This window comes from Aquarana catesbeiana, linkage group LG02 (assembly GCF_042186555.1).
Source record: "Aquarana catesbeiana isolate 2022-GZ linkage group LG02, ASM4218655v1, whole genome shotgun sequence".
NCBI classification, from domain to species: Eukaryota; Metazoa; Chordata; class Amphibia; order Anura; family Ranidae; genus Aquarana; species Aquarana catesbeiana.
The window spans coordinates 38,741,346-38,759,271 of record NC_133325.1 but is presented as its reverse complement, the minus strand read 5'-3'; the positions used below and the strand labels follow the sequence as shown (position 1 = coordinate 38,759,271).

Genomic DNA, 17,926 nt, shown 5'->3' with positions numbered 1-17,926 from the left:
TTCTTCTGGATCTGTCCTCAATGTCCGCCATTTTGGCTTTGATCCCTTGTAAATCTTCATCTTTAGCTTCATTTGCATCTACCAGGTTGTTTATTGTTGTGGCGTATTCCCCCATTTTATGTTCTATATGGGTCACTTTGTTAGTTACCGATTTGATCTCATTGCTGAATTTGTGCATACAGGAGATCATGTCTGAGTGTAGAGATCCTCTCAGTGATACTAACATTTCTTTTAACATAGTGTCCATGACAGGCTGGCCGTTTGTGGGGAATGTATCAATGGAGTCAGCCAGCTCCCTGGTATCGTCACCTGAGTCAGGGGGAGAGCTCACCTCAGTGCTGTCATCCATGGCATCCGCCTTGAATCTGGACTTCTCTGGGCTCCCTGTTGATGGGGTAGTTGGGGGAGACCTTGAGTCTTTAGGAGGGCTGCTTCTTTTTTGTGTTTTCATCTGCTTACAGTTGTTTTTAGCCGCGGATGTCGGCGTGGGTGCCGGGCCGGCGCCATCTTGCCTGGCCTCATAGGAGTAAAACTCCGTCAGTCTCATCGGCCGGTTCCCTTCCTTTTTCCTCCTGGTCATGGTATCGGTACGTTCCCCGAGTTCTTGCGGACCGGAACGCCGTGGTTTGGACTTAGTATCAGTCCCGGGCAAGGTGCTGTGAGCCGCGTTGTTCCTGCTGGTGAAGGAGCTCTGCTCTTACACGTCCATCTTGGACTCCGGCTAGCTCCGCCCCCCAAAATCTTATTTTCAAAGCATTCACAAGCAAAATTCAATAATGAGTATATCATTTTGAGTTTTCAGTAGACTGGCTCCTTTAATAAATGTAAGCCTCCTTAGAGGGGTCTGAGAAGTGTATTTTTATATATGCATTCATCCTTGTAAAGTGCCCTTGTCTTTCCTACTCCAGGTCGTTTACCCAGATGGACAGATTCAAATTATCCACCCTAAACCAGCAGATTTCCGGAACCCGGGCCCTAGCAGACACCGGCTGATCACGCAGGTTTATCTGTCTCACACGGCATGGACAGGTAATGAGCAGGATCATCACATGCGCAGAGAGGGCCTTATTTATGTTTGAGGGGAGTGTTGTTTCAGTCTCTCTTGTCCATAGCAGCCTTTGTAATTTCCCTGTGGGACAATCTGCTGTAAATTACTTGGGTGCAACACATGTATAACAATATAAAAAATACCGCTGCAGGTCAGTCCGCTCTTATCCACAAACACTGCTAGGTTCCTGCCCAGCTCGTTGCAGAAGATATTGTACAATAGAACAATAGATGATGGCACTCCAGCATTAAATCCAAATTCTTTAGTTCTGTCCATTAACCACTTCCCATCCAGACCAATTCTGACTTTTCTCTCCTACATGTAAAATTCATATTTTCCATTTATTTGCTAGAAAATTACATAGAACCCCCAAACATTATATATGTTTTTTTAGCAAAGACCCTAGAGAATACAATGGCGGTCGTTTTTAATCTTGCATGGTATATGCGCAGCAATTTTTTTTTTGTTTCATGCTTAAAAAAACAAAACATTAAAGTTAGCCCAATTTTTTGGCATAATGTAAAAGATAAAGCTACGCCGAGTAAATAAATACCTAACATGTCACACTTCAAAATTGCACACGCTCGTGGAATGGCGCCAAACTTCGGTACTTGAAAATCCCCATAGGTGACGCTTTAAAATTTCTTACTGGTTACATGTTTTGAGTTACAGAGGAGGTCTAGGGCTAGAATTATTGCTCTCGCTCTAACATTCACGGCGATACCTCACATGTGTGGTTTGAACACCGTTTTCATATGTGGGTGGGACTTGTGCATGCCTTCGCTTCTGCGTGCGATCACACGTGGACCAGGGTGCTTTAAAAAAAAATTATTTTTTTTATTGTTAATTTTACTATAATAATAAAAAAAAATAATTTTGATCACTTTTATTACAAGGAATGTAAACATCCCTTGTAATAGGAATATGACAGGTCCTCTTTACAGTGAGATATGAGGTCAATAAGACCCCACATCTCACCTCTAGGCTGGGAAGCCTGAAATAAAAAAATAAACGACCTCGGCTTCCCAGCCGAGGCGGCGCCATTTTTTTTAATGCAGAGGCCGGGCGTGATGTCATAACATTGGGCCCGACCTCCGAACGATCATAGAGACTCCTGTGACCATCTGGTCCGCCGGAAATCTTTATCGTCACCATCCAGGGCCGGCAGGTCCTGTCTCCGACTCACAGATGGAAGCGGTGAGTCGGTAGAAGCATCGGAGGGAGGGGTGGTGTTCCACCGCTTGATCATTCTTTCAGGCGGCGAGAGGGAACAGCCGCTATGATCATTCTTATGGTGCAGGGAGTCGCCGGCTGAAAAATACGATATCTGAATGATGCCTGTAGCTGCACTCACCATTCAAAAGCTCAAAGCACCAGATCACTAAATCTAATACACGTATCACCATCACAGGCGCTTTTTCAAAGATTAAAAGCATAAGCGACCTTGCTACCTGTTGTACACAGTTTTAATGGAAATAAAGAGTTTAGGTTTAATGCTGGAATGCCATCATCCATTGTTCTATCGTTCAAACATATTGTTCTGCAATATGGCAACTGAATTATGTCAGAACTAAATATGGAATGCCCAATTCATGCAGGAAGGCCTACAATAAAATATCATTTAAATGTATTTCTTTCTCGAACATCACGGGACACAGAGCCACAGTAATTACTGATGGGTTATATAGGTATCACTGGTGATTGGACACTGGCACACCCTATCAGGAAGTTCAACCCCCTATATAATCCCTCCCCCTTGCAGGGATACCTCAGTTTTTACGCCAGTGTCTTAGGTGATGGACGTGTAAAGATGTCCTGTGCTGAGCTCCAAAGGGAATATCCTAAGATCCTATACTGGGGCAAGCCAGGCGAACCGGATCCATTCAAAGTGTCTTTTCATGGCCGAATTGAATGGTACCCGGGCCTCGTGTCCGAAGAAACGAGGTTTTACCCGTAATGCTTCTCTTTTTAGAGAGCTGGACCCCGCAGATCAGAAAATGGCTTTAAACTTCCTAATTTCTGGCGAGGTGCTTTACGGTCCCAGAACTGTTGGATCCCCCTACTGATGGGGGCCCCAGTCTCTGACGGTTTTTTCAAACGGAGCCCACCATGAGAGGTGAAGATTGGGTCTGTGTAAACAGCACCCTGCGGCTGGATAAGGTAAGAGGAGATTCCACAGAATTTTTGAGTTCTAGTGGCTTTTCTCCTTTAAGGTAAATGCATGCTATGCCTATTGTGACCACCGGGGGCTGCCAAGAGCACAAACCTACACATGCTGAATGTCTGTCTCAGGTGTTGTAATCGCTGTGTATGTCCCAGCGTATCAAGCAGGCTGCAAGCAGGTAAGGTGGATGGGGGGATTTCTCATGTTTGAATGTTCCCCCCCCAGGCTAGAGAGGGGCCACAGGGGTCTAGAAAGTGGTTATACCACCCGGGCTCTGTGGCCTAATGGCCACCATCTCTGAAGATAGCCGTTCAGGCAAATCTTGTTACCAGTCTCCCTCCTCCCCCCCCCCCCCCATCCCCAGCCTTTTCTCCAGAGCATGACAGGAGAGTCGGCAGTGCGGGAAGCGCTCGTTTTTTTCAAAACTCGAGGGGGGGGGGCGGTAGAGGAGGGGGCGGGATGTCAGCACAGAGTGTTTAGACTCCCACTCAGGCCAGCTGCAGGCTATTAAAGGCACTCTGTACAGGTGCACTCAGCCTTCTGAGAGACACAGAGCTGACGGTCGCATGTAAGGTGGGACACAGGCATTCTCCTAGGCAGCATTTACTGAAGTAACACCAGACTGAGCATTGGGTAGCAAGGCTTTTAGCCAGACTACATCGCTCAGCGGACAGTGTTCATTTGTATACCTCACACCTTGTTGCTTTGCACTATGGGTAGAAGAGGTTCAAGCACCCCAGGAACCAGAGACACTAGGGGATCTCGTTCAGGTTCTGAGGGCCCCCTGTCGGCAGCATCCTTCCCCCCTAAAGATGGGCCAGGGACGGCTAGCCAGGGAGAGCCATCGGGGTCAGGGGCTACACCTGCTTCTGGCACTTCAGCCCCTGTATATATTACACAAGAGGTTTTTTCCTCAACCATTAATGGTCTAGAGGAAAGATTAATGGCCGTGATTACGTCTTCACTCAGTGGAAGAAAACGCACTAGGCTTTCCTCTGTTCCCCAAGACCCTCAGACAGAGGAGCTCTGGGATAAAGGAGATGAATCCCTTTCAGAGGATCGGGATGGGATGGATGATTCCTCTTCGGAGGATTCAGGTGGAGAGGGACCCTCTGCGACTTCCCAAGAGGAGAAAGTCTTAGTGCAGATCCTCACTGGATTGGTCCGCTCCACATTTAAGTTGCCCATACCTGAAACTGCTAAAGAATCCTCTTCTGCTTTGGGGTCACTGAAACCTTTCCAAGCAGCACATGCTTTTCCTGTTCATACTTTACTTGAAAAGCTTATTTATTCTGAGTGGGATCACCCAGACAAACGTTTTTTTCCGCCGAGAAAGTTTTCAACACTTTATCCGATGGAAGAAAAGTTTATTAAAATGTGGGGAATTCCGGCTATTGATGCCGCCATTTCCTCAATAAATAATAGCCTGACTTGTCCTGTAGACAATGCTCAGATGCTCAGGGATCCTGTAGATAAAAGGATGGAATCCCTATTGAAGGATGTTTTCTCCTTAGCAGGATCAGTGGCCCAACCTGCAATAGCAGCGATTGGAGTCTGTCAATACTTAAGAGACCATGTTAAGCAGGTCATCAAAGTATTACCTGAACAGCAGGCCCAGGGGTTTGCTAACCTTCCAGCGGCCTTATGCTTTGTGGTTGACGCCATTAGAGATTCTATCGTGCAAACCTCCCGTCTTTCACTGGGGTTGGTGCATATACGTAGAATCCTATGGTTGAAAAATTGGTCAGCCGAAGCACCATGTAAGAAGCTACTGGCTGGGTTTCCATTTCGTGGTGCAAGGTTGTTTGGAGAGGACTTGGATAACAAGAGAATCTCTTGTGGGAAAAGCACTCTCTTACCTGTCAAGAAGAAGAGTAAGCGTCCCTCTTTCAAACGGACTCTTTCCCCAGCGCCGGGGGCTTCAGCCTCCAGGCAGTCTCGACGGCCGCCTCCATCGGGGTCCAGAGACAAGAGTCAACCCCAGGGACAAAAGAAGTCCTGGGGAAAGAAGCCTACTAGGCAAAACACTAAGACCTCTGCATGAGGGGGCGCCCCCGCTCACTCGAGTGGGGGGAAGACTGCGACAATTCTCAGAGCTCTGGCAGGAGGACTTCCAGGACAGATGGGTAGTCTCCACGGTAACCTTAGGGTACAAGCTGGAGTTTCAGGAATTCCCTTCTCCTCGGTTCCTCAGATCAAATGTTCCCAGAGACCCAGAGAAGAAGCAGTCGCTCCTTCTAGCGTTAGAGCGACTTTTGTCGCAGGAGGTCATTATGATAGTTCCCGCAAAGGACCAGGGATTGGGCTTCTATTCCAACCTTTTTACGGTCCAAAAGCCAAATGGGGATGTCAAGCCCATTTTGGACTTAAGGGATCTGAACCGATTCCTAAGGATTCAATCCTTCCGCATGGAATCAATTCGAACAGTAGTTCCCACCCTGCAGGGAGGAGAATTTCTGGCATCAATAGACATCAGAGATGCATATCTGCATGTGCCCATTTTTCCTGCTCATCAGAAGTTTCTGCGCTTCGAGGTAGGAGGGCGCCATTTCCAGTTTATGGCTCTGCCCTTTGGGATAGCCACTGCACCTCGAGTGTTCACAAAGATCTTGGCTCCTCCTCTGGCCAGATTAAGGGCTCAGGGTATAGCTGTCATAGCATACCTAGACGACCTGCTCTTGATAGACCGGTCGGTAGCCTCTTTGAATGGAAACTTGAGGACCACGGTCAGGTATCTAGAACACCTGGGTTGGATCCTCAACTTAGAAAAGTCTTTCCTAAAACCAGTAAGAAGACTGGAATATTTAGGTCTGATTATACATACAAGCCAGGAGAAAATATTTCTACCCCAGGCAAAGATCACTGCTTTGAGAGAGCTGATTCTGACTGTAAGGACCAAGAAGGGTCCCTCAGTCCGCCTTTGTATGAGGCTACTAGGGAAGATGGTGTCTTCATTCGAAGCAGTTCCCTATGCTCAGTTTCACTCAAGAATGCTGCAACACAGTATTCTGTCGACCTGGAACAAGAAGGTTCAGGCATTAGACTTTCCGATGCACCTGTCGCATGCGGTGCGTCAGAGCCTCAATTGGTGGCTCATACCCGAAAACCTGCAGAAGGGGAAATCCTTTCTACCGGTTACCTGGACGGTGGTAACAACAGATGCCAGTCTGTCAGGTTGGGGAGCAGTTCTGGAACAGGCTGCGGTCCAAGGAGTATGGTCCAAGACAGAGAGGACCTTACCCATCAACATTCTGGAGATCCGGGCGATACATCTAGCTCTAAAAGCCTGGACTATCAGGCTACAGGGTTGTCCGGTCAGGATCCAGTCCGACAATGCCACAGCAGTGGCTTATGTCAATCATCAGGGAGGCACCCGGAGCCGAGCTGCTCAAAAAGAGGTGAACCAGATCTTAGTCTGGGCAGAGATGCATGTGCCATGCATATCGGCAGTTTTCATCCCGGGAATAGAGAATTGGCAGGCGGACTATCTAAGTCGCCAGCAGTTACTTCCAGGGGAATGGTCTCTGCATCCCGACGTCTTTTGGGCCATATGCCAAAGATGGGGGGTTCCAGATGTAGATCTCTTTGCATCCCGATTCAACAAAAAGATAGACAGATTTGTGGCAAGGACAAAAGATCCTCTTGCATGCGGGACGGATGCGTTGGTGATTCCGTGGCATCGGTTCTCACTGATTTACGCATTCCCGCCTATTCTGCTACTACCACGACTCCTTTGCAGGATCAGGCAGGAAAGGAAGTCGGTACTTCTGGTGGCCCCCGCTTGGCCCAGAAGGACTTGGTATGCAGAAATAGTAAGGATGACGGTGGGTTCCCCGTGGACCCTACCGGTACGCCCAGACCTGTTATCTCAAGGTCCAGTGTTCCATCCTGCCTTACAAACGATAAATTTGACGGTTTGGCTATTGAGACCCACGTTCTGAAGAGTCGTGGGCTCTCAGGTCCTGTCATATCTACCTTGATTAATGCAAGGAAGCCAGCTTCCAGGATGATTTATCATAGAGTCTGGAAAGCTTATATAACCTGGTGTGAATCCAGAGGTTGGCATCCCAGGAAATATATCATAGGTAGAATCCTTGATTTTCTACAGATGGGATTAGAGATGAAGCTGGCCTTGAGTACCATCAAGGGCCAGGTCTCTGCTTTATCAGTATTATTTCAGCGGCCACTTGCTTCGCATTCTTTGGTCCGAAACTTTATGCAGGGGGTGATGCGTCTTAATCCTCCGGTTAAAGCGCCCCTAAACCCCTGGGACTTGAATTTGGTCCTGGCTGTGTTACAGAAACGGCCTTTTGAACCAATAAGTCAGATTCCTTTGGTCTTGTTGACAAGGAAATTAATTTTTCTGGTGGCCATCTCTTCTGCTAGAAGAGTATCAGAATTAGCAGCTCTTTCCTGTAAGGAGCCTTATTTGATTATACACAAGGATAGAGTGGTACTACGCCCTCATCCTAGTTTTTTACCGAAGGTGGTTTCTGATTTTCATTTAAACCAAGACATTGTTCTACCTTCCTTTTTTCCAGATCCCTGTTCTCCGGAAGAGAGATCTCTACATTCGTTGGATGTAGTAAGAGCAGTTAAGGCCTATCTAGGGGCAACTACTCAGATCCGCAAGACGGATGTTTTGTTTGTGCTGCCAGAGGGTCCCAATAGAGGACAGGCAGCGTCAAAAGCTACCATTTCTAAATGGATTCGACAGTTGATCATTCAAGCTTACGGTTTGAAACAGAAGATTCCTCCGTTTCAGATCAGGGCACATTCCACAAGGGCTATTGGTGCTTCTTGGGCAGTGCATCACCGGGCCTCTATGGCTCAAATCTGCAAGGCCGCAACCTGGTCTTCAGTTCATACATTCACCAGATTCTATCAGGTGGATGTGAGAAGGCATGAGGATATCGCCTTTGGGCGTAGTGTGCTGCAGGCAGCAGTACAGGGTCCTCAGGTCTGATTGCACCCTACTTGGTCGTGGTTCCCCCCCCTCAGGTAGCATTGCTCTGGGACATCCCATCAGTAATTACTGTGGCTCTGTGTCCCGTGATGTTCGAGAAAGAAAATAGGATTTTTTAAAACAGCTTACCTGTAAAATCCTTTTCTTTCGAAGGACATCACGGGACACAGAGGTCCCACCCCTCTTCTAATACACTATATTGCTTGGCTACAAAACTGAGGTATCCCTGCAAGGGGGAGGGATTATATAGGGGGTTGAACTTCCTGATAGGGTGTGCCAGTGTCCAATCACCAGTGATACCTATATAACCCATCAGTAATTACTGTGGCTCTGTGTCCCGTGATGTCCTTCGAAAGAAAAGGATTTTACAGGTAAGCTGTTTTAAAAAATCCTATTTTTGAACCCAAGCTGCAATACAGTGAGGGGAAAAAATATTTGATCCCCTGCTGATTTTGTACGTTTGCCCACTGATCAGTCTATAATTTTAATGGTAGTTTTTTTTTTTTAACAGGGAGAGACAGAATAACAAAAAAAAAATATCCAGAAACACGCATTTCAAAAAAGTTATAAATTGATTTGCATTTTAATGAGTGACATAAGTATTTGATCCCCTATCAATTAGCAAGATTTCTGGCTTCCACGTGTCTTCTATACAGGTAACAAGCTGAGATTAGGAGCACTCTCTTAGGCCGGGTTCACACTGGTATGACAAACGCAAAAAATGTTTCCCTATGAGAGCCGTCTTAACGGGTCCAACTTTGCAAATGCTTCCTGAAGTCGGATCAAAGTCGGATCGCTGTCTTAACTGATCCGACTTTGGCATGCGACTTGTGCTCTGATGATCTTGAAGGGGAACCCCATGGAAAACTGAAAAAAAAAAACGGCATGGGTTCCCCCTCCAAGAGCATACCAGGCCCATCGGTCTGGTATGGATCTTAAGGGGAACTCCTACATGAAAAAAACGGCACCCCCAAAATTCATACCAGACCCTTATCCGAGCACGCAGGTCAGGAAAGGGGGTGGGTACGAGCGAGCGCCCCCCGAACCGTACCAGGCCGCATGCCCTCAACATGGGGCACACCCCCACACCCCAAAGCACCTTGTCCCAATGTTGATGAGGACAAGGGCCTCTTCCCAACAACCCTGGCTGTTGTCTGGGTCTGCGAGCGGGGGGGGGTTAACGGAATCTGGAAGCCCCCTTTAACAAGGGGGCCTCCACATGCCGGCCCCCCACCCAATGTGAATGAGTATGGGGTACATTGTACCCCTACCCATTCACCTAAAAAAAAAAGTGTCAAAAATCAAACAGCACATAGGTTTTTAAAGTAATTTTATTAAGACCGCTCCGGTATCTCCTCCGCTGACGTCTTCTGCCTTTGCCGGTTATTCTCCCCTCTCCAGGTCTTCTCTGCTGTCTTCTGCCTCTGCTGGGTCCTCTCGCTCTTTTGCCTTGTCTTCTCCGCTGTCTTCTCTCTCTTTTCTTCTTCCGATGTTGACTCAACGCTCTCTCCCGCTCTAATGCTGAGTGCGCAGTGTGCCACTACCTTATATTGACATGAGGCAGGATCACCGGGTGACGTCACCTGGAGGCCCGGCCTCTTATGATGTCACCACCCGGGGCATGATGGGGCAGTGACGTCATAATGGACGGGCATCCGGTAACCCCGCCCCATGCCAATCTAAGCAGTGGCACACCGCGCACCCAGCATTAGAGTGGGAGAGAGCGTCGAGTCAACATCGGAAGAACAGAGGCAAAAGACAGCGGAGAAGACAGCGGACAGAGGGAGAAGAACCGGAGAGGGCTAGAATGCATCAGCGGAGAAGAACCAGCAGAGGCAGAAGCCGTCAACGGAGGAGACAGAAGAGCTGGAGAGGGGAGAAGTCGGAAGAGACGCCGGAACTGTCTTAATAAATTACTTTAAAAACCTGTGTGCTGTTTGATTTTTGACACTTTTTTTAGGTGAATGGGTAGGGGTACGAGTACCCCATATTCATTCACATAGGTTGGGGGTCGGCATGGCCAGGGTTGTTGGGAAGAGGCCCTCAAGATGGGGACAAGGTGCTTTAGGGTGGGGGGCGCAGGACCGCCCCTGCCCCAAAGTGCCCACACCTCCCATGTTGAGGGCATGCGGCCTGGTACGGTTCAAGGGGGGGGGGCGCTCGCTTGTCCACACCCCCTTTCCTGACCTGCCGGGCTGCGTATGGGTTTTGGGAGGGTCCCCTTAAAATCCATGCCTGACTGGGAAGGGCCTGGTATGCTCTTGGAGGGGAAACCCATGCCGTTTTTTCTTTTTTCTTTTTTTTTTTTAATTTGGCTGAAGCTCCCCCTAAAGCTTCATACCAGACACAGTGCCTGGTATTGTCGGGGATGAAAGTCGGATCCCTGTTCATTGAAGTCAGACTTCAAGTCGCAGGGCAAAGTCAGGTCCAAAGTGGTACGACTGTCAAGTCGTACCAGTGTGAACCCGGCCTTAAAGGAAGTGCTCCTGATCTCAACTTTTACCTGTATAAAAAACACAGAAGCAATCAATCAATCATATTCCAATCTCTCCACCATGGCCAAGACCAAAGAGCTGTCCAAGGATGTCCGGGACAAGATTGTAGACCTACACAAGGCTGAAATGAGCTACAAGACCATCGCCAAGCAGCTTGGGGGGAGGGTGACAACAGTTGGTGCAATTATTTGCAAATGGAAGAAACGCAAAATAACTGTTAATTTCCCTCGGTCTGGGGCTCCATGCATGATCTCGTGGAGTTTCAATGATCATGAGAACGGTGAGGAATCAGCCCAGAACTACACGGGAGAATCTTGTCAATGATCTCAAGGCGGCTGGGACCATAGTCACCAAGAAAACAATTGGTAACACACTACGCCGTGAAGGACTGAAAACCAAGAAAGCACATGTACAGACCCGTCTGAAGTTTGCTAATGAACATTTGAATCTTTCTGAGAAGAACTGGGTGAAAGTGTTGTGGTCAGATGAGACCAAAATCCAGCTCTTTGGCATCAACTCAACTCATCATGTTTGGAGGAGGAGGAATGCTGTCTATGACCCCAAGAACACCATCCCCCACCGTCATACATGGAGGTGGAAACATTATGCTTTTGGGGGTGTTTTTCTGCTAAGGGGACAGGACAACTTCACTGCATCAAAGGGACAATGGACGGGGCCATGTACCGTCAAATCTTGGGTGAGAACCTCCTTCCCTCAGCCAGGGCATCGAAAATGGGTCGTGGATGGGTATTCCAGCATGGCAATGACCCAAAACACACGGCCAAGGCAACAAAGGAGTGGCTCAAGAAGAAGCACATTAAGGTCCTGGAGTGGCCTAGCCAGTCTCCAGACCTTAATCCCATAGAAAATATGTGGAAACACACTGGCCACATATCGAAGATTTACAGTATTTTAGCCTCGACTTCCTAAAAACTGTTTTACATGCAAAAATGGGAACAAGATGTAGAAATCAACTTCGAAGTTGAAGAATGGATTAAAATGACACAATGTACATCCAGATCATATATCAATACCTCGTTGATGGAGGCAAACTATAAAGTCTTAATGAGGTAGTATATGGTCCCAGCGAGGGTAGCAACCTTTGTTCCGGGAGCCTCCCCACAGTGCTTCAGGGGCTGTACCATAGACGGCACTTTAAGTGTAATTACTGAGAGTCTGGGGTAAATTCCCGAGAGTACACAAAGCGTAAGCAGTGTGCTACTCCCAGCTGTTTAGGAACCACAAAACCCAGCATGTCCATTTATAGCTATGGAGCTGAGGGGTGGCCATGATGGACATGTCCAAAAGTGTGAAGGTTCTGGATGCGAATTTACAATTTCATATATTCACTGACTCAAGTGAATCTCACTAAATCACCTCTACAGGCACTGCTGGGACACCCAGTGGAGGGAACATCAAACATATGAAGAGACTCATTGCCTCCATATTTGTAGCAGAAAGAATATCAATTGCCAAATCTTGGAAATCCCCAACGATTCCTTTTCACTTGCTAAAATCTAAGCTGTCATGGATAATGGTGAACGAACGACTTTCGGCAATTCTAAACGATAAGATAGCTTTGTTTGACAAAATATGGGACTCCTGGATTAATTACCTCTCGGCTATATAATGAGATGGGATTGGCTCGGGAGTACTTTTCTCCAGGGCCAGAGTGCACCCTTCTCCACTATTCCCTATTCTTCTCTCTATCATTCCTTTCCTCTCTCTCTCTTTTCTTTCAACTTGAATTTGCTTCTAAGGGCCCATGGACCAATTATGGCCCCTGGGTCCACCCAGAAGTTAAAATAGTAGGTTGCACCTAGTAGTGGTGACAGGGGGAGATGAGTTCCCCCCCACGGTTCCCCATGCACCACCTAGAGGGGTGTTTTTTTATTCTATTTTTTTTTCGGTTTAGGTCTGACTATACTATATAAACCTAAAGTAAGGACAATGATACGCAAAACCTCACATAAATACAAGATAATTTGTGATGTAAGCGACTCAGAACCGATTTGTTGAATGTACCATTACTTCGTATTACGATGGTAAATATTGATCTTGTACTTGTTAAAAATTTTCTGAATAAAAATTTTTTAAAAGAAAATATGTGGAGAGAGCTGAATGTTCGAGTTACCAAACGTCCGCCTCAAAACGAGAAGATCTGAAACGAGGAGTGGGAAAAAATCCCTCCTGAGATGTGTGCAAACCTGATGGCCAACTACAAGAAACATCTGACCTCTGATTACCACCAAGTACTAAGTCATGTTTTGCGAAGGTGTCAAATACGTATTTCACTCATTTAAAATGCAAATTTATTTATAACTTTCTTTTAAATGCGTTATTCTGTCTCTCACTGTTAAAATAAACCGACCATTAAAATTATAGACTGATTTCTTTGTCAGTGGGCAAACGTACAAAATCAGGGGATCAAATACTTTTTTCCCTTTACTTCTTGTTCAGAATGATTTGGGCTATGTAATAGAAGTGATTTGAGCACTTCTATGAGACATGACAAGTCATCTCCCTCCTATCCTATAGTTTATAGTTTCCATTTACTACTTACCACAGATTTGGAAGTGAATTCTATTCCTTGCCTTGCTGTAATCCAAGATCATAAATCTATATAAAGATTACGGTATATATTAATCTAGCAGTACACTATTATATTAGGCAGGCTTGCTTATGCAAGGTCCTCTTTAAGTGTAATTACTGTGAGTCTGGGGTAAATTCCCAAGAGTACACACAGCGTAAGCAGTGTGCTACTCCCAGCTGTTTAGGAATTACAAAACCCAGCATGTCCATTTATAGCTATGGAGCCAAGGGTTTGCCAAGCCTGACGTACAGGTTGCATTAACCACTTGCCGAATGCAATACGTTGCGGTTTGCAAGTGGTTTACTGGGATTATGGCTGAAGATAACCGCCATAACCCCGGTATTGTTTTTATCAGACGGCGGCTGGCTTTCTCTTGAAAGCGTTCCGAGCCGCAGGAACGCTTTCAGAAACTGCGTGTATCCCAAATCCCCCCCCAAATGGCTGCGCTGCTATCAATCTATCCAATCAAGAGCGGAGAACCCCAGGTAGCGGAAGCGCGCGTCTCCGGTGGGTGAAGTTCCAGGGCTCAGGTAAGTAAAACGGGGGGGGCTGGGGTGCCGGTCACTGCCAGGTGTTTTTTCACCTTAATGCATAGGATGCATTAAGGTGAAAAAACACGAAGCTTTACAACCCCTTTTAATGTGTTCTAAGCAATTTTCTAGTGAAAAAATACTGATTTAAACTTGTAAACAAAAAGTGCCAGAAAAGGCCTGGTCTTCAAGTGGTTTATTAGATGGAAGGTTGCAGTCTGTGAGTATTAACCTTGCAGTTTTCCTTTTTTTTGTTCTCTCTCTATATATTACTGTAACTATATATCCTTCCCTTGACATTACGTCTTCTGTTTTTATCTTATTCTCGCAGAGCCGTGTCAGATCGAAGTACGACTCCTACTTGCCTACAGCTCCAGCCGCAGCAAAATATTAAACCGATCGTGTAAGCCAGCGTGGGGCGAGAGCACAGACACCCTGCCTGCCCTGGACAGCACCACCGAAGGCACTATTCCCTTCAGCAAACCCGTTAAAGTCTTCTTGATGCCCAAACCTGCCAGGCGGTGACATATATTTAGAGATGGGTATGTGTATTGTAAGGTAACCAGGGAATACGGACTCCCAACCCTGGTGGTAGCACAATGTAGTTCTGTGACAACGATCCATCTCGATTTTCTTGTCACGTGTGATGCTGTTCTGCAAGATTGAGTCTTGCCAAAGTCACTGGAATAAATGAATATGGTTGGAGGAAGAACGGACACACAGGCCGATGCTGGTCATCTTGGGATGTATATGAAAGAGATTCTCCAGGAACTAGTCAGTAATTCACAGACCTTGGCTCATTACGGGAAACCTGCACTGCAATACATGTTTAGGCAACCATTGCTCACCTTTTAAAAAATGCTAGTTTGCTGGCTGGCATGCTGATCCAGTGGTGTCAATACTTATGGTCCCTCACCCATAACAAGTATGAAGATGAGGAATCCTTTAGCAAAGAATGACTAGACAACTAGCTCAGAAGGAGAGCTCAGAAATACATACATTGAATATCGGAAGTTTCTTTTAAAGCAAAAAAAAAAAGAAAAAGATCCGGCAAAATGTTTATACCAACCTATCCTGTCACTCATTTTGGAATCTTCACTCCTTTTTAATAGTCTTTTTTTGCCTCCAGCAGAATCTCCATAATGTGAAACTTTTTTTTTTTTTTGGGATGCTTTCAATTCCACTAAAGAACCAATGGCTGTGTGAGGTCTGAGCCCTTATTTCAGATCAGCCCTTCTGAGACAGATAAGTTGTTGGGGGTGGTACTTACCTTTCTGGTGGCCTGTGTTTTTGAAAAGCCACTGCATTTTAGCTCCCCATCTGCTGCAAGTATTCAGGCATCTAAAGCCTCGTACACACGATCGGAGTTTCCCGAGTAGAAATGTGTGATGACAGGCTGTTGGCGGAAAATCCGACCGTGTGTACGCTCCATTAGACAATTGTTGGGCAACTTTCCGTGGACAAATGTTGAATGACAGTTTTATAAATTTTCCGCGGACAAATGTCTGTTGTCGGATTTTCCGAGCGTGTGTACACAAGTCCGTCGGACAAAAGTCCAAAGTACAAACACGCATGCTCGGAAGTAGGGGTGCAACGGATCGTTCCCAATCCGTGATCCGTACGGATCACCCTCCGCGGATCGGCACACCCGCGATCCGCGGAGCACTTTTCGGCCTCAGCCATAGGAAAGGCCGCGGCTGCGGCCTAGCTCCGGAGCCGGCGGCCATCTTAGTACACCCGGAAGCGGCCGCTGTCTCGGCAGGAAGTGACATTTCGTCGCCAGCATCTTGCTACACCCCATACTCCTGCACAGTACAAAATGATAGAGTGAGAAGGGGGCAAGCGGACATCTTGTTACACCCACCGGAGTTTTAGATTTAAAAGCCATTTTCAACACAAAACTGAGCTTATATGCACAAATACTGTATTTATGCATATAAGCTCAGTTTTGTGTTGAAAATAGCTTTTAAATCTAAAACTCCGGTGGGTGTAACAAGATTTGTGTGGGTTTTTTTTTTTTTCTGATCCGAAAATGATCCGATCCGTGACTCTGATCCGAGGATCGATCCGATCCGTGAGATTTTTGATCCGTTGCACCCCTACTCGGAAGCGAGGGTGAGCCAGAAGCGGTCGGTCTTGTAAACTAGCGTTCGTAATGGAGAATTAACATTCGTGACACAGCAAATTATAAAATCTCCAAATGCAGCGCACAATTCTCTTCTTCTTTAATGGGATAATAATGAAGCTGCTTTGCTGGTGATACTGATGGAGTTATTGCAAATGCATTTTCTAAGCCTTTTTTTTTTCTAGTGATATCAAGAATAATATTATGGGTTTTTTTTTGTTTATTTTTTTTGTTGTTTTTTTTTATTTGGGCAAGTTACCACAGCACCATTATCCCGTAGTTTTTAAGATCAAAGATACAACTATGTTGGTGTCCCTTGTCAATTTTACATTGTATTTTTTTAAATGTAACTGCCTACTCCCAAACTGTCATTTGAAGTAAAACACATAGCCAAGTATTATTAGCCACAAGTTTTTTTTTATTGTGCATTAAAAAAAGAAAACAAATAAAATTAGACATGCTACCTGCCAATAGAACTTAACCAAAAAGTGCATTCTATGCATCCAAAAATATAGAAAATATAACAAAAATCATTATTCAACCAAAAAAGTAACGTCAAAGCAATAACTCCAAGGCCAATAATAAATAACATGTTATCTCCTCCGATTCCGCAACATGGCTGGTTGACGAACGGCTGTTCAGAAACGAACTGAAAAGTGAGAATAAACACTCACCAAACGTTTACTAACATGAAATTAGCAGAAGGAGCCCAAAGGGTGGCGCTACAGAGCTGAAAAACAACGCAGTAAGTGCCTATGTCCGTATTTGTTGGCCAACAATTGTGGGCTGTGTGTATGCAAGACAAGTTTGTGCCAACGCCCTTCGGACAAAAGCCCACGGTTTTGTTGGCCAACAAATCTGATCATGTGTACGAGGCTTAATACTTGTTCCCTCCTTTTATCCCATCCAGCTGTTGTGGTTTCTCCAGCTGACCTGTAGTGGCATACAAGTGGACAAGGAGAAACCACAGTAGCCAGGGGGGGGAGGAATTATTGTACACACCCGAAAGTGTAGAATACTTGCAGCAGCTAGGGAGCAGAGATGTGGGTTATTTTTTAATACACAAGCTCCCCCATAAAGGTAAGTATAAAAACGCCTTTGTTTTGTGTCTTGTTAGAAGCGGAGGGTCTGTATCCAGGTTAACACCTCCAGACCATTGTTACATGGTAAAAGTTTTTATTTCTTTCCTGGGGGACCTTTCAACTTTTGTAAAATAAAATATAATATTGCATTGTATAAAAGACCATTTTTTATTTTTTTTTCCATTAACATGGTTTCATGTGCATTGCTACAAAGAAAACGAGAGTGATAAAAGTTTTCCTGTAGCCAGAGGGGAACTGCATTTTAGGCTGTGGCCCATGCCAGGGGTCTAGAACAGGGGTATCCAAACTTTTAAGACTTGAGGAGGGCAGGATTGTGGCCACCAGGGGCAGAAAATGTCACAGGCCCGGCATGAGTGAGAATAAATATGGCCTTACGGTTGGTGGTCAATAGGAGTAGAAGTACTGTCCCTATTAGTAGCAGGAATAGTATCCCCTCATTGGTATTGGTGGAAGGAATAGTGCCCCATTGTTGGTGTCAGTTGGAGGAGTAGTGCCCAAAGGGCCGCAGTTTGGAGACCCCTGGTCTAGAAAGATGCTTTGGAGCTCCTTATTGCTGACCCCATCTGTGCCAAGATAGTTTCCAGTCTTTGCACCCTGCCGCACTAGAGAATGAAAACATGGGGTTGATTTACTAAAACTGGAGAGTGCAGAATCTGGTGCAGCCCTGCATAGAACCCAATCGGCTTCCAGGTTTTATTGTCAAAGCCTAATTGAACAAGCTGAAGTTAGAAGCTGATTGGCCACCATGCACAGCTGCACCAGATTTTACATTTTCCCGCTTTACTAAATCAACCTCAATGTGTATTGCCGCTGGGTTATCTATACACATTGAGGTTGATTTACTAAAACTGGAGAGTGCAAAATCTGATGCAGCTGTGCATGGTAGCCAATCAGCTTCTAAC

The 17,926-nt window shown here is 46.0% G+C and overlaps 1 protein-coding gene across 1 annotated transcript in view; it reads left to right on the top strand.

The window, feature by feature from the left end:
• Window positions 1-15,690, top strand: part of INTS4 (integrator complex subunit 4) — a 139,625-nt gene extending 123,935 nt beyond the window's left edge. The window contains exons 22-23 of the mRNA XM_073612805.1: window positions 909-1,029; window positions 14,128-15,690. Coding sequence (XP_073468906.1) covers window positions 909-1,029; window positions 14,128-14,321 — 315 coding nt within the window. The 3' untranslated portion in view covers window positions 14,322-15,690. The remainder of the gene's footprint in view (window positions 1-908; window positions 1,030-14,127) is intronic.
• The last annotated feature ends 2,236 nt before the right edge of the window (window positions 15,691-17,926 follow it).